Raw genomic sequence first — 24,063 nt, forward strand, 5'->3', positions numbered from 1 at the left:
ATTTTAAAAAATTTATCCTTTTTGCATTTTTATATAGACATTCAGATAATCTGTGAACAACATTTTATTTCTTCTGTACCAATCTGTATACTTTTAATTTTATTTATTTTTCTTGTCTTGTTGCAGTAGCCAGAATTTCTGATACAATGTTGAATATGAGTGGTGAGAGCCAACATCCTTGCCTTTTTTCTGATCCTAGGGAGAATGCAGCCAGTTTCTCACCATTAAGTAGCTATAGGGTTTTTATAAATGTTCTATATCAAGTTTAGAAAGTTCTCCTATTCTTAGTATGCTCAGAGGTTTTATCATAAATAGATGTTAGATTTTGTCAAATGTTTTTCTGAATCTTGATATAATCATGTGATATTTCCTTTTTAACCTGATATGATTATATTGAGTTTTTTGCATTTTAAACTAGTCTTGCATACCTGAAATAAATCTCACTTGGTCATGATGTATAATTCTTTTCATAGTTGGATTCAATTCCCTGGAATTTTGTTGAAAACTTTTACATCTATTTTTTGAGAGTTACTGGTCTGTAGTTTCCTTTTTTTGTAATGTATCTGTCTGGTTTTACTATTAGAATAATATTGGTCTCACAGAATTAGTTAGGAAGTGATCTCTTTGCTTCTATTTTCTGGAAGAGATTGTAAAGAAAAACTTCTTCCTTAAATGTTTGGTAGAATTTACCAGTGAACCCCTCTAAGCTTGGTGCTTTTTATTTTGGCAGGTCATTAATTATTGATACAATTTCCTTAATAGATATGGGGCTGTTCAGATAATCTATTTCTCCTTGTTTAAATTTTGGCAGATTGTGTCTTTCAAGAAGTTGGTCCATTTCATCTAGGTTGTCAAATTTGTGGTCATAGAGTTGTTCATAATATTCTGTTATTACCCTATTAATGTTCATAGGATCAGTAGTGATGACCCCTTTTCTCTTTCTGGTATTAGTGATTTGTATCTTCTTCTTTTTTTCCCTTAGTTAGCCTAGCTAGAGGTTTATTGATTTTATCAGTCTTTTCAAAGCTTTTGGTTTTGTTGATTTCCTACTTTCAATTTCATTGGTTTCTGTTTTAGTTTTTTATTATTTATTTTCTTCTGTTTACTTTGGGTTTAATTTTTTCTTTTTGTAGTTTCTTAAGGTACAAGCTTAGATTATTAATTTTTAGACCTGTAGACATAAAATTCCCTCTAAGCACTGCTGCCACTGTATCCCATAAATCTTGATTAGTTGTATTTTCTTCTTCACTTAGTTCAAAATATTTCTAAGTTTCTCTTGAGATTTATTCTTTTTTTTAAAAGATTTTATTTATTTTATTTTTAGAGAGGGAAGGGAGGGGGATAGAAATAGAGAGAGAAACATCAGTGTGCAGTTGCTGGGGGTTATGGCCTGCAACTGAGGCATGTACCCTGCCTGGGAATCGAACCTGCGACACTTTGGTTCACAGCCCGCGTTCAATCCACTGAACTATGCCAGCCAGGGGCGAGATTTATTATTTAATTTATGTGTTATTTGGGAAAGTATTGTGAAATGTTTAAATATTTTGATCACTTTCCAGCTATCTTATATTGATTTCTACTTTGATGGTGGTCTAAGAACATACTTTGTTATGATTTTTATTTTTTTTAATATCTGTTAAGGTGTGCTTTATGGCTCAGAATGTGGTCTATCTTGGTGAATGTTCCAGATGAGCTTGAGAAGAATGTGTATCTTGCTGTTGTTAGGTGGAGTATTTCATAAATGTCAACAATTAGATACGGCTGATTGATAGTGCTATTCAGGCCAACTGTATCTTATATTCTTGCTTGATCTCTCAATTACTTGGAAAAGGGGTATTGAAGTCTACAGCTATAGTAGTGGATTTGTGTATTTATCTTTTCAGTTCCAACAATTTTTGTCTCACATATTTTTACACCTTGTTGTTAGGTGCATACATGTTTAGAATGGTTATGACTTCTTATATGTAAATATAGTCTACTTAGCAAGTCAAGAATAATCATATAAGATTAATACAAGGTTTTTTAAAAAAAATAAGACTATATTTAATCTACAACCTGAAAACATTATTCACAATTTCATCAACTGTATTCTATAAATAAAAAAGGAAAAGATGCACCACTATTTCAGTTAACCTATCCTAAGTTTGGTGTGAAAAATTTCTTGTGAAAAACTTGGAAAGGATGGATAATGCCCCTATCATGTTACACAATGTTCAGACAAATTATACTGAGAGGGTAGAGACCAATACCATCATGATACTCCATCTACAAACAAAAGTATCTTTATTAAATAAAATATTAATTTAAAGTTCAGGTGATAAGTGTTCATGATTCATTTACAGTCATACTTCAGTACTCATTGGCTTCAGAACTCATCAAACCCTGTACTTGGTGCTTACGTGGGATTTTTCGCATTTGCTAGAACTGGTATGAGCCATGATGATGCCCTGCAATAGAACATGCTTTGTTGTTCGGTACTGATTGGTTTTGGCACACCTCACAAGTTCCAGAACGAAATAAAGATAAATCCCGAGGTTGCACTGTATTTGAAAGGTACAGTAAGTCCTCACTTAATGTTGTCAGTAGGTTCTTAGAAACTGACTTTAAGCAAAATGATGTATATAACAAAACCAATTTTGCCATAGGCTAATTGATATAAATAAGAGTTAACTTCCTACTCCACAATTCTGGTCACAAAATCACCACCAATTCTACAAATAAAGACCCAAAACACTTCTAACATTAAAATTGAAATAAATGTGAGCTTTACATACATCTATGAAAAATTAATAAAAACAAATGATATTTATTTTTTATCTTATTCATTCCAGTTCAGGGTCACAGAGAACAAGATGGAAACCGACCCTGGATAGGATGCCTTTCCACCACAGGGCACACTCACACACACACAGAGACACATTCATATCGAGACAATTTAGACATACCAATTAACCTGGCATGTACATCTTTGAAATGTGGAAGGAAACTGGAATACTCAGAAAAAACCCATGCAGACATGGGGAAAATATGCAAACTCCACACAGATAGTAGTCCTGGATAGGAATTGATTTTTTTTCTCATAAACATTATAATGAAACAATATTGAATGAAACTACACTGTTCAAGGACCTCCTATACCTATAATTGATTATCACACACTACCTGCAAAAAGCTTGTACAACCCAGATCTACTGGAGGGAAAAGACATCTCAAACTTGGAAAGTTATCTAATGTTTAGAAATGTTTAATAATAATGTTTATTGGTCACTTCTCTCTAAATACTTGGCTACTATAAGGAAACTATTCTACCTACTAGTCTATTAAAGATAACCATTTGGAGATGAGGCTCTACTCACTGAATCAAAAGTGGTTTTTGAGATACAGAAAATGTGGAGTCAGAACAGCTATAAAACTTGGCTCTCATGAGAGTCACAGAGCCTTGTTAGTGAGATTTAACCTTATCCCTGAACTGTAGTGCAAAAGTTGGACTCAGTCCTTATTCATAGTATTCAACTGCAGATGTCTGAAGGTCTAAATTTCCTAGACTGTCATCTAAAGAAAAGTAATGCAGGGAAGGAATCTGCTACATTCAATAGTATTAAAACTGATACTGAGATTTTAGCTTATACCAAAGATGGAATAAGAAGGGGATTGCTTTTACACTGCCACTTCTAGAAACACCCCAACCCTGCAAAAAAAAAAAACAGTAAAAAATATGAAACAACAGTTTTCAAAACACTAAACCATCAGGCAATGAAGTACAGCTATTCCTGAATGATGGAAACAAATGAGATGACCCTACAGTTGCCCTAGCATATTGCCTTGAGAGTTTCCAGTCTGTGGCACAGGAAGGGTGAAGTCAGGAGGAGCCAGGTGGACTCGCTGAATTAAGGAAATGGAATTAACATTATATAATGACAAACAGGTCAATCCACCAAGAAGATATTGCAATTCTAAATGTGTATACACCATGCAAAAGTTGAAAAATGTATGAAGTAGGAAAAAGTGATAGAACTGAAAGGACAAAGGGACAAACCAAAATCATACTTGGAGAATCAAACATCATTCTCTTAGCATTAGAACAACCAGACCGAAGCCAGCAAAGATATAAAAGAACTCCATAGCACCATCAACCAAAAGGATGTAATATTCCACAATAACAGCTGAATATGGATTCTCTCTAAGTGATCATAAAAACTTTAGGGGAAACCGAAAACTCCAGGGAGAGTTCTAAAATTCTGTTTTCTGTATTAACCTGGGGGACATGTAGCTGAATATGGCTATGCAGCTATAATCACAGCCAGGGTACCTTATTCAGTCTTAGAAAATACAGTTTAGACAGCCCCACAAATAGAGAAATTTGGGAGTACCATATGACCTTTATCAAGACATTAACAATGTGACACTTATTTCACAAAATGCTGATTATATTTCTGTAGAACATTATTTAATTTTCAATGGCCCTTTCAACTCTTGTTATTAAAATAGAGAAAGAACATCTTTTGGGTACTACTTTTTTCTTAACACCTTGTAAATTCTCATTGCTGTAAGAAGGCCTTTAAAAAGAAAGGCCTTTGTGGGCAGCTCCATTAGATGAGAAAATAAAGGGGTGGGAGAGGCCGAGGCTGGAATAAGACAAGAAGGTAATGAACATCTGATAGATTGAGAGGTTATACTGTGACTATTTAAAACCACTATTCCTATGTACAAAAATCCACAGGACTTCCAACAGTTTCTATCACAAAATTGCTCTGTTGTGTAATATAGTTTTAAATTATGGCCAGAGAATGAGGGCACAACAGGGGTACAGCCACTCAGAGAAACAGTACCATTTTACATCCCCACCATCAATATATGTGCGATCCACTTCCTCTGAATCCTCACCAACATTTGGTATTGTCAGTAAATTTTTTAGCCATTTTAATAAGTGTATTATGTATTATACATATTATAAATAAACATGAGATTTTGGGGAAAACTTTGAGTTCAGAAACTTTGAGTTTAGATTTGCCACCTGGAGCCTGTGTTCAGAATGCAAGGTGAGGGGCACATCTATTTTGGGAGAATTAGATAAACAAAAAAGGAAAACAGGTAAGTTGGGTTTAGAATAAGCGTGGGAGACCCTTGTTCTACAGTAACCAAGGGATATTAGAGGACTTGTTCTTATCATGAACTCAAAGGTAAAAGAAAGAAGCACAATGTAGGATCAACACAGGAGTTTTTGCCAAACAAAAAAAGAGGGGAGAAGTTCTGCTCTTAGAAACTTAATCCTTGAAAGAGAAAATTACTTTCCTCTAAATATAAGTCCGATTTGGTTCCAAAAGCATCAGCTCTCCAACTACAGAATGGGGAACTATCTTTTCAATAGTTGCACCCTCTTTCCTCCCTTCCTCTCTCCCAGCTCTTAATCTAGCACAAGGAAGCCCCACGCAGAGCTGAAGGCGCTGCACAAAATCTTAAGATGTAAATACGTGCTTGAGCTGCTTTAATAATAGTGTTCAGGTCAAGGAAATAAAGTGCGACCCCATATCTTCTATAAATGAATCCTCACCTGCAGAAATGAATGCAGTGTGAGGCACCATTCTCAAGGCTGTGACAATCCATCATGATATAAACGGAGTTGGATATTCTGCATAAGGAATTCGAAACCAAGTCACTGTAGAAGGAGTCACACAAGAGGGAGTCTGGCTCGGACAGGAGTACAGGTAGGAAGGAAGAACGTCTCTGTGCACCCAGGATGAGGGAACTGGGCCAGGGCGGTGCCAGACCCCAGCCTCACTAGCTGAGGGACGCGCCGCGAGCACGTCGAGAACACCGGAAGTGGCTCGGTCAGAAGTGGCCCTGGAGGGCGACGCAGGCGGAGGCGCGACGCTGGCGGGTCCGCGCGCTTTCCTCCTGCGCCAAGAACCAGGCGATCGAGCGAGGGTCAAGCTGTGACGCCTTAGTGGTTGCCGGGGTGCGGCAAGGGTGGGGGGAGGGGGTTCGGAGACCCGCGGCTCCTTTCTTCGACGCACTTCTAGTCGAGAGCGGGCAGCTGCTACTGAGCCTTGGGCGGCCGTGGGGCCGAAAACCATGAGGCCCGGGGGCGCGGGCAGCTCCGCGAGACTGCTGCTTGCTGTTGGCTGGCTGTTCCTGGCGGGCATCCAGTCCGCATGCGGGACCAATGTCACCTCCGTCCAGGATCCCGGTTTGGCCCGCACAGAAGGCGAAGGCGAAGGCGAGGGCGAAGGCGAGGGCGAAAGCGAGGGCGACAACCTATACGAGAACGAGAGCGAGGCCGAGGAGGAGACCGTGACTGACCTCGGCGAGCCTGAGCACATCCACCCGCCTGAGACCGAGGAGGATGGTGAGGGTGGGAGGATCCTTGGTGGAGACAAAGGCACCTGTTCAGGGCAAAGCCCAGCTCTTTGAGGACAGTGAGAATGATCCCTGTTAATGTTTGTAGAGCTCTTCGGCCAACAGCCCCGAATTTATACATTTCTCACACACATAATGGCCTTGAAGAAAGACACGTTAATTTTTCCAGGGACACAGCAAGCTGAACAATCCCATATATAGAAGTTGCTACAGAGGTACTCTTAAAAAGATTTTTTTTTTTTTGAGTGGTAGGCGTCAGAAGTGGTCTTTCACAAATTGAAATTATTTTGACTCCCTCAGTTGTTTTTCTTCCCCAGTGTAGATTTTTTAAAAAGTTCTAGACGGTTTGAGGTCTTTCTTCTTTTTATATTTGTGCTTTATGTTAGAACACAATGGAATTCAGAATTTCCCTTGTTGTTACACATCTAGGTAGATCAATATGCTGACAAAACTTCCCAAAGTCCCATGTCAGCGTCTTGCAGCCCCAGCCTTGAGCATCTCTGCAGCTTGGTGGTTTATTCATTCAATTTCCAACCGCAAAGGAGTAATGGCCTTAGAAAACACCTATCAAGGGATCCAACTAGTGGCTTTGTTAGATGATAACATGGTAACCAACGGAGAATGAGCTTGTGCTTGGTACATAAATTTGCCTTATTCTGCTGGCTCATTAAGCGATAAAACTTGACACGCTGTTGTACATGTTATATTGATTCGTAACTCACATGCTGGTAGGTAAAAGGTCAGTTGCAGGTTTGCAGCCATCTAGAGGAGAATGATTCCCTTCCCTCATAAATGACCCAGCTGAGATTCTTCTAATATCCTTGGCAGTCTCACATCTTCTATGCATATAGAGTAGGTGCTATATTTATCAGCCCTTCTTTTATTTCCTGATGACAGATAGCGACCCTCGGTGACAGAAAGAAATTAACTATCTGAGGTTAAGGGTGGGACCCAGGTTTGTTATTGCCTTGATTACATTACAGAGAGCTTGGAGAGGTCCTTGACTTTGGAAATGTGAAAATGGAAAAGGACTAGAGAAGAGAACAACATGTTCTAAAGCATAGTAGCTACTGCTTCACATTCGTTTTAAAAGTAATTGAATTGACACTTTTAGTATTAAACTGGTCAAGAGATAGTTCTAGGTGGAAAATGCTAAATGGAGTTTAGGGTAAACCTAGTTAATGGAATTACGCCTTAGATTCAAATTCAAATGCTGGAAGGTTATTTATTCTCTCAGTCTTCTCCATTTCTTTTTTGGTGAGCTTCAGGGAGTCCATGTCCTTCTGGAATTTTATATATGCAATTTCATGCATAGCTGCTTTTTCCTGGGGAAAGTAGAATCCAGAACTTTAAATAATCTAAGGTGTCCAAGATCTGAATATTTCCAGGTCATTATTAGAATTTGGTGAAGTCCCTCTTAATCCTCAGTGGACCAGTATAAAAATATTCAACACCATTTATGATCCATTGGACATTTAGGTTATTTGTTTGTTTTTTACTTTTAAGGTGTTTTACAAACAACTTCAAAAGGAAGAATAAAGGCACAGTGAAAACAACTTATTTGAAATTTAAATAAGAATTTAAATGTGGAAAACCCCAAATTTTTAGTTCATTTTTCCTGGTTTTGAAGATGTATGGATGAAGTACTTTGAGTACAACTAAAAGCTCATTGGTTATGCATGAATCTGAAATACATCCATCTTGTAAATACTGATTCCAGATTTCAAGTACATCTTTAATAAATTTTTGTTATTATTACTCTTGTTCTTTTTGCACTTGCATTGTCAAAACAATACTTTTGAAAATCATGAAGGCACATATTTTGTTGAAGAGAAGACTGCCATATTCTTTCTCTGTATTTTCAAAAACATTTTCATCTTAGATTTATAAACAATTAGAATTATTGGTCCAATGACTTTATTCATTTCTACATCTCCTGTTTTTTTCCCCCATTCGCTTTTGTATACACGCCTGCCATTGATTTGTCTGTTTACAAACCTAACAAGTAAATTTTGGTATATAAACAGCTTTAAAAAGGAAAGCATACTCTCTGTATCCTTTTAACGAAACAGTATGGTCTGGCTCATTTTCACAAAACATTTCAGGATTAAGTCCTTTCTTTTGAAAGGACTAACTGGATAAGAATGTCATGTATCCTATTCAATCTTAGAAATATAATGTTAATTCATGGATTCTTGAGTTAGAGAATTCATCTAGGATATTCATTTAAGATATCATCTCTAATTTTGCTTATGCAGTCAATTTTACCATCAGCATTAGCATCCAAAGTGCTGTTATCTGTTTCTCTATGTTCATCTTCTGATTCATCCAATAACTGTAAAATATTTTCTCTGTCAATATTCTTTTCTTTGCCATTAAAGACAAAAGGAAGTAAAAAAATTCTAAAATCTCAATTGTGTTCAATGAAAGCTGAAAATAGACTATGAGAAAGGTACCTCTAAACTTCTTTTATATCTTCCTGAAAGATGATATGATACTTTGGGCAAAGCAATAAGAAAACAAAGGATGATGTAATAGCTGATTTATTTCACAATTATGTCATCCTTCTAGGCAATTCTAACTATTCTTCCATTTTATTATTTTAGTCTTTTTTAAAAAACAAAGTTGGGAATAATTGATAAGTAAGCCCCAAAACCATCATTATGTTTGATGAAATAACAAAATGTTTCAGAATATAGGAAAAATCACTAACATATGATACTATAAATCTAAGATTTATAAATTTACTATTAACCTATTTACTTTTATATTTATAAAAGTGACCAAAAACAGACCTAATAGTCATAAGATAGGATGAGTTTTATTTTATAAAATGAGTTGTATCCTATATAAATATAACTATATAGTATTTTCCCTTTTTCTTTGGAAGTCCTCTAAGAAATTAAAAATCATGAACTACCAACCTTAAAAGTCAACTTTAAAAAAAGAAACTAAAAAATCTAAATTGAACTCTGATGGTATATACCAACAGTTAAAGTATCCTGTCTGAAATTGAAGAGAACATTTCAGGATCTGGCCATAATTAAAAAGCAAGGTCGTTAGCTGTATCATTATGGACCCCAAGCTTTTATCAGCATAGTCTAAGACCCAGTAGATTTTTAGGGAACCCTTGTTACACTCTTGATCCCTATTAAACTCACTATTGAACTCTCATTTTCACCTGTAAAGTATTCTGGGGACAGTTGACTTTTTAGCTCTACATACAAGACTTTATTTCTCTATGGTTTCATTTTGTCAGATTTGTCTAGTATTCTGCCCTGTCATTATTAGATCCATATTTATCTTTTAACATATTTACTATCTTTTCTAGTTTTGCAGAGTCCACAGATTCAGTCAGCATGAAATCAGCATTATCAAGTCATTAAAAATGTTGACCAGGCCAGAGTCCTGTGACACATGACTCCTACCACATTGATACCACTGATTAATTAGCATCAGTATATCTTACTATTTAAGAAGTTACACATAAAATCATGCTGATGTGCAGATCATATTTTTCCTTTTTCCTCATAGGTATATAATGGGAAATTTTGACAAATACTACACTGAAGTCCAGACAAATAGAATTTCCCTGACCAATTATTGTAGGATCCCCATCAAAAAGAAGGTCATGAATGACCTCATGGGATATCAGTAATCAAAGTTGAAAGGAACTTTGAAGACAACCTGATTGAATCTCATTTTTCTTTAAAGTTAGTAGAAGTTAAGTAAGTTTCCCAACATAGCATAGATAATGACCAGTAGAGCTGATTAATTGTTTTTTTTTAATGTTTTTTGAAAAGAAGTTTTATTTAAAAGTAATCTAGTACACATTTTCCTTCCTGTGTTTTCTATGTTCAAGATTTGGCTTTTAATTTATATTTCATAGTGTTCCAGTAGAAAGTATCTAAGTCTTTCAAGTAAAAATATCAATTCAAAATTGATCATGATAACCCAAATAATTTATTTAACAAAGTCAATATTTAATACATCTAATGCTTCCTATATATTCAAGGCACTGCATTTGGTGCATATAAGTATATAATAAAAGTGTTCATGAAAACACTGTCTTGCAGTCATAAAAATAGAAAAAATCTTACAATTATATGAAATCAATAAGTACAAAAAAGTGTGAATGAGGTTATATCTTAAGCATTTTTATAACACTAAACAAGTTACAGAATGTTTTCACACACATTCCCTCATTTATTGTTACAATGGTTAAATGAGGTAGGTCCTCCTCTTTAAATTTTACAGAAGGGTTAACTGGACATGACAGAGTTTGAGTAACTTACTCAAACTCAAAACAGCTAATTAATTAGTGGTAGAAGCAGCAATTTAGACTCCAATTCCAATGGATTTTCCCATGCAATACTGTTGCCTCAGGATATAATATCTTTTAAAAATTGTCTTCTAACACCTCATTTAATATTTTTTTCCTTTGAGGTTTTAGTCCTAATCTGAACTATAAAGTATTGGTTATATACTATAGCTAGTGGAATTCATGCAATACTTCAGAACAATGAGAAAAAAAAGAGGCACCTTTTCATGTGATTTGAAAACAATATCTACTCAAATACTTGTATATTCCTAGATTATCCTGCTAATAAAGTGTTGAAGTAAATTCATAGGACTAATTTACCATCTTAAACTGAGAATGAATAGACTCAATCTATATCACATGATTTTAATGAACACTTCATATAAAGACTTCTGTTTTGGACAAAAATGACACACTCAAATTTTTTGGAAATAGAGAATTGGAAAAAAAATTGGGCCTTATGATTAGCTGGCTTTTTTGTGTTTTTTTCTGACCTTCTATAGAGCTTGAAACTTACTGTGTATTAAACTAATGAAAAATTATTTTTGTTATATATAAGGTTTAATATAAACTTTATAAGTTATTTCTTAGTTTATTACCTTAAAGGTTTAAGCTTCTTTTGATTTAAATAATAATAGATGTACTTGGAGTAGTATTGTTTTTCTGATTTAATAAAGCTTTAAAAATGTCTGCTTCCCATATGATAAGTAGTTGTGTTCTCCATTCCCAAATAAGAATCTTTCACTAGAAAAGTTTTCATGTGATTAAATAATGTGTCTTTGTGCTTTATGTTTAGTTTCAAATGTGAAAGTAGTCAAAGAAGTAGAATATGGGATGTGCACCGTTACATGTGGTAAGTAGCATAGAGCACATAAACAATGTTGTAATTTGGGGGGAGGAAAGGTAAAAATAATGTGACAATTTTTTAATTGTAATTTGCATACTCTCATTCATCCTTCATTGATTTCTGTTTCTAATGACTGTAATTCACACACAAAACATAAGCTGATTGCTCTAGAGGGTTGGATATATCAGTTTATAATCTCTAAGACTTATATGAAGCCTATATAGCTCCCTATATTTTTTGGCACATGCACTGCCTTCACCAAAGTACAACTTTATTTCTCTCACAGATGTTCAGAAGGTGAAAAATCTTGTCATGCATCTCACAGATGTCTTCTCACATACTGTGTTGGCAAATCTATCAAGAAATTTGCTTATTTTTAATAGTCTATACCAAATTCTACATTTCTCCAATTTATACATCTTATTGTGGAGAAAAGAGATATTGATTTTGTGGGGGAGATAATATTCAATGACTATGGCTTATTTTGATCATTCCATAAAGAGAAATTGGACATAAAATCTCTGACATGGTGAAATTAAGGCAACACATATTCTAAAATAGACCAGTGTTTCCCAAACTTAACTGTTCACCCTAAGTTCCTGAAGGACTTCTTGAAACACAGGTTGCTGGGCCTCCTTAGAGTTTGTAACTCACTAGGCCTTTGGGGAGGCTGAGAAATTTATATTTCTAAACAAGTTCACCAATGAAGCTGATGCTGCTGGTTAGAAGACCATCTTTTCAGAACCACTACAGAGTAGCATGCTGAAAAAATAGATAATTCACAATGAAATTAAGTTTGTTTTAAATGGAATCTGCCTTGAGGAAAAAAGAGACAGTGATGGAAGGGAAAGACAAAAACCAGAGGGTGAAAAGACATGAAATCCATGCAGATCTAGATCAGAACAATATTTTTCTGGTCAAAAATTATACCTAAAATGTTTGAGATAGCTTTTGTGTGTGAATGTGTGTGGAAAAATATACCTAACGTAAACATTTTTACCATTTTTAAATGTACACAGTGACATTGAGCACATATATCACCAGAATTTTTTATTATCTCCCCAAAAACTTCTGTATGCATTAAACACTAACTCTCCGCTTTGCCTCCCCTGAGCCCTGAAAACAACTGTCCCACTTTCTCTCTCTTGAGATAGCTTTCAGCCTGTTTTTTTTTAAACCTTAAGTTCTTAATGAATGAAAGAAAATGAGAAGAATCCATTTAATAAACCTGTGATTATTCATTTGCAATTTATATCTTTCTTCTGTTGCTTGAGACATTTCCTTTTTTTTTTAACAAGTAATGCTTGCTTTATTTGGTCACATTGTTTTCGACATGGAAATAATTTGGCAGAAGATATTGTGGAACTCGTGGAGTTGGGCACTTAAGTGGGTACAAGGGGAGACATTTTCATGAGAATGATTTTTATGACAATTCTACTAATTGATATATTCTCTTATGCTATTATTTAAAATGTGCTTCAGAAATTATGCATTATATATATGTTCATTCAACAAATGATTTTCTGTTTGGGGGATTTTAGATTATTTATTTATTTAGGTCTACAATGTGCCAGGCATTGTTATAGGTGCTGGGAATATAACACTGAACAAAGCAGAGGAAATTATGCCTTCAAGGAGTATATATGTTAGTTGGGGCAAAGTGATAAATAAAAGTAAAATATGTGATATGTCAGATGGTGATAAGTTCTAAGAAGAAAAAATAAACCAGAAAAGACAACATTTTACATCTAAAATATTTTTTAAATATTTAAAAATCTTCAATTTATGACAACTATTTAGAGGAAAAAATGCTTTAATGAAAAAATTTTTGGAACTCTCAAAACAATATTGTAGCAGTGAAAAAGTTTTCTTTTTCTGGAACACACAGGCAGATTTTTATGTGTTACATGGACTTAAAGAAAATCTCACACCTATACACATCATTGCAATGAACTGAATTTGGCTAAATAAATAAATACATAAGACATCTCCTTGTAAAGCTTTTTATGCATTTCAGAATAAAGGTGTACCTCTAGAGAGGTACCTTTCATAAATTCAAGTGGAACCATACTATAGTCCTTCTTAGGCTCCTCTTTTAATCAAAATAGACCTTTCCTCTTTTGAACTTCCATGTCCTTACTTATATGGAATCCTCTCCATTGCTACTCAAAATTTGGTCCAGAGAGTAGCCACATAGCCTAGGAGCTTATTAGAAGTGTAGAATCTCAGAGCCTACTGAATCAGAATTTCATGTTAGTAAGATCTCCAGGTGATTTGCATGCATACTAAACTTTGAGAAGGTGCTATTGTAAGCCATCTCTAGATTTCAACTTCTTTTTGTCTTTGAGAATGGATTTTATGATTAACATCTTGTAAATCATAAATGAGGGGTTGGAAAAGGGATTCTAGCAAACAAAATCGAGATGGATAATTCCTTAACCTGTGACTATACAGTCTTGTCATAGGTCATGTCCACTTAAGAAATATCCAAACCTGTAGAGTTTATGAGTTTATTTGAGCCAAACTGACAACAATTGCTGGGAAGCAAAATCTCAGCAGATTGAGAAAATGCTCTGGGGAATGCCAGTATTGCAGCTTATTTTATACATTAGAATAAAAGAAGGAGACTTAAGGAGGGTGCATGACTTCCATTGATGGTAGATTAAGAGGGCAGGGGAAAGCAAAGTGGGGAATTCTCTGGGACTGGATAAAAAAGGGCAAAATAGGGAAACATAATTCTTTTACATTGGTGGGTATAGGATAGTCAGTAATTAGCATTTACAATACACAGAGATGGTATGGCAGGAGCAGGGAGGGGAGACAATATAACAATGATGGTTCTGTGGTCTTGTGCTCTCAGGCCTGCAGTTGTGGCTTGAGGGATCTGGAAGTGATTACTTTGACATTTTAAAGATACGTTATCTTACATGCAGAAAGATAATAGGCTCACTAAAGGTAAAGATTGACCATTGTCAAAGGAACTACAGGCCTAAGATGTGTCTACCCACCATGATTTGTTTTTAGTTAGGAATTTTTATGTTCAGACCACCTTATGTGGATGGTTTGTAAGGCCCAACTACAAGGTCATCCATGCAGGCTCCTCTGGGCTTATCAGGTTTGGTATGTGGCCCCCTTTTCATCTGTAATTATTTATCCCAGTACATGTTCAACATGTTGCTGATCAAGCATTTTATCATCTCCCTCAATTCTGGTGATGAAAGACAAACTCAGTGGAGATTTGAGATCAGTTAGTAAAGGATTTTTTGTTATAAAAATGTGTGGCAATTCTAAAGAGAGTATCTTGTTGGAAATGGAGATTTGATCATTAATAGTTTTTCCTGCTATATTTCATGTAAAATCTAAATATTAAAAAACTTTATTTATGTTAAAATGTAATTTTGGAATTTCCCCCAGAAGCTTCAAGCTCCCTTATCCCTCCTAAAACTATGGTCAAATAAATTTGGGACATTCTATGTACTACTGTATTTCATTCAATCTAAAACCTTATTGGCTGTAAGAAGCATAATTTATGCACCTCCATAAAGAAAAGTACTGCCAATTTGTGATATGCCATCAATTCTAAGATGCATTCTAATTTCAAAGATGTTAAAATGTAAAACTTTTACATGTTACATCAATGGAAATTTGTACACAATAACATGTTAATTTATTAGTATATTAAAATTCTCCCAAAATTCTGTAGTAAAAATGTCCCTTTAATTTTATTTAATGTATCATCAGTAAATGTATATAATCATGGAATTCTTTTTCTAATGGTAACATCCAGAAGGGGTCATGTTACATGTAACTCTCAGAAATGCTGTTTTATGAAATAATTTAAAATGAGGGGCTTAAAAAATTTAAATGTTATCAATCAGAATTTGGGAATTTAATTTCTGAAATTAGGAGACAAATCTCAAAAAAGACTTAGATGGTAAAAAAAAGTTCTGTGGAATTCACTTTTTTTCAAACATTTGCCAATTTCTTTTATCAAAGGTGTTGGTATTAGAGAAGTTATATTAACAAATGGATGCCCTGGAGGTGAATCTAAGTGTGTTGTACGGGTGGAAGAATGCCGTGGACCAGTAGACTGTGGCTGTGAGTAGGACTCTATTGGAGAGAGACTGAAGGGGGTAGAGTTTACTCTGGGGAAATATCCTTAACCTCAGGTTGTCATGAGTGGAATTGATACACTGAAAGGAAATCATAGTAAAACTTAAAATTTCACTTCTCTAGATAGTTATACCTCTGAATAACTTTCTGCTTTTTCCTTACATTTCTCATTGATGTCTAAAATTTAACATATATTCTCTTTGGTACACTATAACCTTATTTCACTGAATCTGTGGTCAAGACTATCCTATAGTAAAATGCTTTTAACACTTTGGTCAGGACAATTTAACAGTAGATTGGTAATCCTAAAATTTAAATGATGTTCTATATCAAATTACACTACTTTGAGAGTTCATTATATCTAATGGGGGTCTGTAACCAGGCAACTGGAAGCCACTAGTAGATCTCAAAGTCTCTAATAGAGTTTGAGTTGTTTGCTCATACTATATCTCTTCTCCACAATTTATTTTGCAGAAGGAACAGATAGCTATGGTATCTCCTACCTTCTTCTTTTGGTGACTTTATCTTGTATCCATCACTCCTCCCTGCTCTTCTACACTCAAATTCTCAATAATAAGTTTGATAACTTCCAGCATAGAATTGATTTTAAGATTGGAGGTGGCTTTGAAAAGTAGTATTGTTCATAAAGTAATCACGTAATTTACACTGCTCAGTGGTATTATGTATTTAATTTTTTTTCAGGGGGTAAACCACTATCAGAAAGTCTTGATAGTGTCAGACTGGCATGTGTTCATACAACTCCTGCAAATCGTTTCAAATATGTTTGGAAGCTTCTAAGGCCAGAGCAGGTGAGCAATGAATGTATGTAATTTGGTGCTCTCTAGTGAGTCATAAAATGTATTTCTCAGTGCTTGATGACTGTCAGAAAACTTTCACTTTAAAAGCAGTTCGCAAAAATGAAGTTAAAATCATACTTTATTATTATTGGAATTTAATTTTTTTATTATTTACTCACTTATGTTTTAGCATCAACTATTATCCAAACTTAAAAATATTCATTTTTTAGAAAGTATTTTATTTTGGAAGCAAGGTTTTCATTTGTACACATAGGAATTGTATTAATGATAATAGTCGATGACATTAATTGAGGGCTTATTAAGTGCCAGACATATACCAAATGTTTGTGTTTCTTTTAACCTACATAACTATTCTATGAAGTAATTTCTATCATTATACCCATTTTACAGATAAGCAACTGAGATGCAGAGAGTAACTTGTTCAGGGTCACACAAGCAAGAAGTGGTAGGATTGGTACTTGATATCTGGATTGTCTGACTCCAAAATCCATGTGCATAATTAATTACTGACCTAGACTGAGAGATAGTGACTTTTTTTTTTTGGTTACAGGAAATAAAATTGTTTCCTGATCTTAAGTTTGCATGTCAAATATTGATACTTTATTTCTTTTAAAATAGCAACCCATTATACTTGTAAATGATTCAGCAATCCTGGAAGTACACAGGCAAATTCATCCCTTGGCTTTTGAGTGTGATACCTTGGATAATAATGAAATAGTAGCATCTATTAAATTCACAGTCTATACATCAAATGGTAAGTGCCCAGCAATGTTTTGGTTTGCTTATCTCAAACTTTAGAGAGCATCAGAATCACCTGGAGGGTTTCTTGAAACACAGATGGCTAGTCTTACTCTCAGGGTTTCCAATTCAGTAGATCCCTAGATCTCGGGCAGGGGCGACACAAGAATTTATAATTCTAGCTAGTTCCCAGGTGCTGCTGGCAGAGATCACAGTTTGAGAACCACTGGTTTATATCACTTACACTTTTCTACAAAGTAGTGCTCCATTGAGCACTAGTGAATCCATTGAGATGGCAGAGCTACCCCACCAGCCCTAAACTGCCATGACAGAGAAGTCAACTTTGTCTCATTTAAGGGCTGACATTTGGTCAGCCCCTAGAAAAAGATTTCTCAAGGTGAAGTCAGACGTGCAGTACTTGGGAAACTGATGTATTCCTGAAATATCCCTGAAAAACAGTCCTCTAGCCTGGATTATATTCTTACTTTTACTTCTATCACAAAAGTAAAAATAGATACCTGGGATTCTCATGAATGCTTATAAAAATTTTGGTACAATTAAATAAAATTAAGAAGTGTTATATCAGGGCATGTCTTAAAAATTACTCATTTGAAGAAAATATTTTTGATGAAACAATCATAGTTATCAATCCGTGTCAATCACAAAAAGGCAAATCTTGTCCTGAACATAGTTTCACATGTCAGAAACTGCTTCTCTTGAAAAATGGATCCATGTACATGTCCTTTTCATTTAAACTGTGATGTCTTGTATATCCAAATAATTATTTCCACTAGTTCAGATTTCTTAACCATTTTTGTTGTTGTCATCTTTGTTATTGGGAGTATGGGGGTTTGGTTACAGGGTTTTTTAGAATCCGGTCAAGGCTCAGGAGGCTTTTCCTTGGAAAATGCCCACAGATACAATCATGCCAAAAGTTACCTGTAATTTTAAAGGGAGTTCATGGATTTCTTAATCCCAAGGAAAGAATTTATGCTGTAGTCTTGAGCTACATATTGAATTGAAAACAAGCTAAACTGTTTTGGGGACGGTTTTAAAAAATAAACTGTAATGTTCTTTGGTGTGTTATGTAGTGTCTTTAAAAAACCATCTTGATAGTGAAAGCTAATAATCTTATTCCTGTGTTGGGATATCAGGTGTTATTAAAAAGATAATTTCAATGAAGTGCTATAAAAGTCAAAAAAGAATCAAACATTGTCAAACTACAAAATAAACCAATGAGTCCAGTTCAAGATATAGATTTCATGAACCATTCTTGGTTTTTGTCCCCATAGATTGGCCTTTGTTAGGACTGCACACTGGTTAACTCCTCCCATAATCAGAGGGCGTTGTGCATTTGACTGTGTGTAAATGGAGGACTGGCACACAGACACCAAAACGTCAGCCCTTAAATGAGACAAAGTTGACTTCTCTGTCATGGCAGTTTAGGGCTGGTGGGGTAGCTCTGCCATCTCAATGGATTCACTAGTTAAGTGATAAAATGTTTTCAGAATATTTTGGACCTATTAGTTTCTTTTAAAATGACATTTGGATACACTACTATGACAGACCCTTTGCATGTTTAGACATCAAACAAATGTGTTGGTTATAAATGTCCACAATATGGTGCTGGCTTGAAACAAATACAAAATTGAATATTTTTAGGGTAAATATGATTTAGTTAATGAAAATTTCCCATCCATTCCATTGTATATCAGATTTTTCACTTCTATAATAGTTGTCCTTCATAATTAAGCATTTTTTTATTGAATTGTGTCCCCTAAGAAGATATTTTGAAGTTCTAACTCCCAGAACCTGAGAATGTGACCATATTTGGAAATAGGGTCATTGCTGATGTAATGAGTTCAGTTAAGATAGGATCTTACATGTTAGAGTGGGACTTGAATCCAATATATCTGGTGTCCTTATAAGAAGAGGGAAATTTAGACACAGACAGAGAGGCAGAGGAGAATGCCATGTGAAGACACAAATACATTCAAGAGAAGACAGCTGTGAGAAAACAGAGTTAGAGATGAGAGTTATGCCACCTCCGCCTAGGAACACATGGGCTACCAAAAGTTAGAAGAGGGAGAGAAGGGACCCTCCCACAGAATCCTTCGAGGAAACATGGCATTACCAATACCTTGTATTCAGAATTTCAGCCTCCAGAACTGTGAGATAATAAATTTTCTTTGTTTTTAAGTCAAGTTTGTGGTACTTTGTTATGATGGCCCTAGGAAACTAATAAAACATAAGCTGAGTTTTACTAAAAAAAAACTCAGCGTGTTTTTCATTAGAAAATTTCAATAGGAAATGCAGCCTTTTTTGTTTTTAGATATAAAAGTAATCTAAATGAACCCTGTAAGGAGACTACTATTGAAATGAACTAAAATTTTCATACCCCTCATTCCTCACCCTCTCTTGGCTAGTATTATAGGGTAGCAGATAAATGGAAAAGAATTTTGTATTTCTTCTTAGGTTTTAATCCAAAAGGATATCTTTTACTTGAGCTTTAAAAAATCTCACAGCTTCTATAAACCTAAAATTATCAAAACTAAAAAGATTTTTAAAATTCAACCATGTTGGACTATAAATATGATGTAATTTGTCTGTCATACTTGGCACTATTTAGTGAGATCACTAAACTGAGTATATAACTCCAGAATTACTAAGGAAAATGGAAAATTATACTCCATGATGTTTAAAAAATAGAAAGAAACACTCAGACAATAAGCAGTTGAGATTGCCCGTACAGAAGACTACTTCTGATATAATGGTACTTACCAAAATTAAAATATAAAAATACATAAAACATAGCTTGCATAAATCATTAAACCTCCTTGGGTATTGATTTACTTACCAGTATGATTCAATAGTTACATCTGGTCGTTCCTCAGTTAAGTCTTTTATGATTCTGTGATCTGGGGACAGGAAAGAGCCACAAGAAAGCTATATAATGCACAAAGTAAGTAATACTTGATGTAAATGGGCTTTTCACCAATTTACAATGCAACAGTTTCATAACACATATGGTAGAATGGTTTTTTCTCTACTTGACTTATTTATAGGAAGAGCATAATGACATGGGAGAAGGTGCCTGAGTCAAAAGTGGTGTGTGGATACTTGTGTGAAAAACGATGAACTTCAACTGCTGTCTTACAACATGTACAAAGTCAGAGATTATTATTGTCCTAACTGTAAAAGCTAAACCCATAAAGCTTTAAAAAGGAAACATAGGAGAACATCTGCATGATTCAGGAGTAGGCAAGGGAGTTTTGGATATGACTCAGAAAACAATCACCATAGAAGAAAACATTGATAAATTAGGCTTCACCAAAATTAAACACTTCAGTTAATGAAAAGAAATCATTAGAAAAATGAATAAGCAGCCAAAATCTGGGAGAAAAATTATAAAACATGTACAATCATTATGAACAGTTTAAGAAAAAATCTTGCAGTCTCTTGGAAAACTTAGTGTACTTCTACTCTGTAACCCTGCTGTTCCACTCTTACGTATTTATCCAAGAGAAATGAAAATGTGTGTTCACAGAATGACTTCTCCAAAAATGTTCAGAGCAGTTTATTTATAATAGCCCCAAACTGGAACAGCCAAGATACCCATCAATAAGAGAATGAATAAACAAATTGAGGGATACTACTCATTAGTAAAAAAAAAAAAAGGAAAGAAAAGAAAATAAACCTATTGATGCATTTGCAAATATGGGTGAATCTCTAAAACATCATACTGATTTTAAAAAACCCACATAAAAGAATACATACTATACTTGCATGTTTCCATTCCCATGAAGCTCTGGAACAGGCAGAACTAGTGTACAGTGGAAGAGAAAGTCAGAATAGTTGTTGCCTCAGAAAGATGGGGCAAGAACTAACTGGGAGGGGCTCAAGGGAACTTTCTGAGGTATAGTAATATTCTGTGTCTTGATAGGGGTTTAAGTTACATCTGTGTTTGCATTTGCCAAAGCTAAACAAATGTACATTTAAGATCATGGTGTAAGTTATTGTTTGAAATTTTACCTCAAAAAGAAAAAATATAAGCAAATAATAAACTATAAGTAATTATATGCTACTTGAAGAATTTTGCTGGGAAGTATGTAGACATCAGTGAGTTTTTCTGAAATGCATAAAAAAATAAGATGTGATAGAAGGATAAATAGATGGATAGTAAAAGGTTGTTGGTAGTATCCAGTGGTGGGTACCAGAATGTTCATTGTCAAAGTCAAGTTCTTACATATCTGAAAAGGACATTTTGAATGTGCAGAGCAAGTTAATTTATAACTTTCCACTAATTCTTTCTGTATATTTCTAGGATTGTTTTTCAGACATAAAGTTTCCACTTAGCTCTGTATTTACTTTTTCCCAGTAGTAATAACCATCAGGTATGTGTTTTTCCCTCTAGAGCTGCAGATGAAAAGATCAAGACGACCAGACACTGATGCAGTCCTGGTTTTTGTGCTGACTATAGGAGTTGTTATGTGCATATTTGTGATCTTTGTACTGATCTTCATAATTATAAACTGGTAGGTGAAGGGCTGAAAGTGAGTCTCACCTTGGTCGATGTCCTCCTCTCAGCCCCTCCCTTGTCAGATGAATCCAAAGCCTTGACCACAATGCCTGTCACATGTATCTTCAAACTAACTCCCTTCATTCTTGCTGCGACTGCCCTCAGACAGGCTACCTAATCTCTTGACTTGCCTCCCAGCCATGAGAGAGCTTCTAAATGCAGTTTTTACAATTTTACATGGTAGTTGCTTAAACAGTTTGTTGAATAAATGTTTGTCCAGTTGCAATTACCACAACCACCAAAGTTGGTTATTGTAACCTACCAATGTATTTATATGAGAATATTTCTAATACCTACATGAGTATTACACTGAATTACATTGAGGAGTCTACTATCACAAGGCAACTGATGTATCACACACTAAAAATAAATTGTGACTAAGGAGGCACTTCTATATTTCTAGAGAGAAAATTAAATGTAAATCTATTTTTAGTTTTTATTTCCTATAAGAGATTTTTTCTTTTTGTTTCTGTTTAATCTCCCAGGGCAGCAGTAAAGTCTTTCTGGGGAGCAAAAGCCTCAGCAACTAGGATACCTTCTGAGAGGACTTCATTGAAACGTAAAGATTCAGCTTCTCTGGACCGATCACCAGCAGAAACAACTGGACATGACGATGATGCTTTAAGTGAATGGAATGAATGATGTATATAACAAAGCAAAGGAAAGTAGGGCATACCAGATTCATTATTATAAAAATAAAATATATAGTGAAATACTTTAATCATATTGCAAGTGATTTACCAGCCTGAAGGTAATATAGTATGAGAAGGAGCTGTTTTAATCAGTACATCTTTGTAGTAGACTTCCAAAACTCTTTTAAATTTATTCTCTAAGTTTCACAATTCAGGTAATCATTGGTAACATTTATGTAGAGGTGCAAACACACAAAGTCTTCCAAACACATTTTTGGTCACTGTGATTACTTCTAAGGTGATTTGCCTGTTCTGTTTCCCCAAAATAAAAATATAATATAGAAGAAACCTTGCATAGTAGACTTTCTCCCTCCTTGGGGCACTGGATTGTACTTGCTAAAGCCAACCATACTTTAGAGTCTCTGCAATCACGACACATTAAGCATCACATGTAACACATGAAATAATAACAATAATAACAATGATAACAAGATTTAGTGACTACTACGTGCCAAGCTTTTCTCAAAGCATTTTGCATGATAATTTAATCATGATTGTATATAGGAAATATGTAAAGAAGAACCAGGGAGGAACTGGAGGTGGCTGAGTAAATGACATGAATTTAACATACCCTGTACTTCTCACAGAAACAGTGAATTAAGGCCTTTTAAATAACCACTAAGTACAATACCTTCATTGTGTTTGGTATGTAGGAGATAACATTTTAAAAGCCAGGTACTATTTCTGAACCTCATCACTGGCTTTCTATCCTGTATCATTATGTGTTACAGTTATGGACAACTCTCAGACAAGATACCAAGGTATTAGATAATTTGATTATGTAGACTGTATCAGAAATTAATTTCCAAAGGTTATGAAAGTAGTACAAAATGTACTTAATTTTTAAATGAATTCTATGCCAACTTTATTGCCATTATGGGATTTATCTGATGATAGCATGGACACTCATCTCTGAAGAAGACATTGTAAATGGACATTTATACCTCCCTCTAGTAACCTAGAAATAGTCTGTGTTGTGGAATTATCTATTCTTTCTATCATATAGCATGTGTATTTGAGAGAAACAGTGAAAAATGAACCAGAAAAATATTTTACCTTTTTTACTACTGTGGGAATTTACTAGAGACTTTAAGTAAGTGAAAAGAAATTGTTTCCACAAAATATTCTACTTTTGACACTCCTCTGTACCATCTCCCCCCACCCCCAGATAAGTATGAAAACAAAACCAAAACGAGCATCCCATTTTTATTCCTGATTGAGTATGATCATGCAGGTTTACCATAGGTGGTGAACATTCCTGAATAGTAATTATTATCCATTTTTATTTTTAAAACCATGAACAGCAGTGATTTTAGACTGTATTTCAATGACCACCAAAAATTCAACAGGTCAACAGGTTTTGTTGTCAGTGATGTTCAGTGAATATTTCTGTCTACTTTCCAGGCACATGGTAGAACAGTGCCTCCTCAGCCCTAATGCTTGGGTGGGGCAATGTGACCAGGTCTAGCCGATGAGTTATGAGCCAACATATCAAGTGTGACTTTCAAACTAGAACATTTCGCTATGAAAACCTCCAAAGCTCACTGTTTGTACACACAGACACAGGGAAAATCTCCAAGACCAAAAATCTACCTTTG

General features: G+C 34.9%; 1 protein-coding gene across 1 annotated transcript; it reads left to right on the plus strand.

Annotated features, from left to right (window-relative positions):
* The first annotated feature begins 5,949 nt into the window (after positions 1-5,949).
* On the plus strand, positions 5,950-22,933 carry SPACA1 (sperm acrosome associated 1). The gene is made up of 7 exons (XM_028508382.2): positions 5,950-6,346; positions 11,475-11,531; positions 15,522-15,623; positions 16,341-16,447; positions 17,075-17,210; positions 21,609-21,729; positions 22,259-22,933. Exons 1-7 carry the CDS (start codon positions 6,073-6,075, stop codon positions 22,413-22,415), a joined length of 954 nt encoding a protein of 317 aa, XP_028364183.1. The 5' UTR covers positions 5,950-6,072; the 3' UTR covers positions 22,416-22,933.
* The last annotated feature ends 1,130 nt before the right edge of the window (positions 22,934-24,063 follow it).

Source organism: Phyllostomus discolor, chromosome 4 (genome assembly GCF_004126475.2).
Source record: "Phyllostomus discolor isolate MPI-MPIP mPhyDis1 chromosome 4, mPhyDis1.pri.v3, whole genome shotgun sequence".
NCBI lineage: Eukaryota > Metazoa > Chordata > Mammalia > Chiroptera > Phyllostomidae > Phyllostomus > Phyllostomus discolor.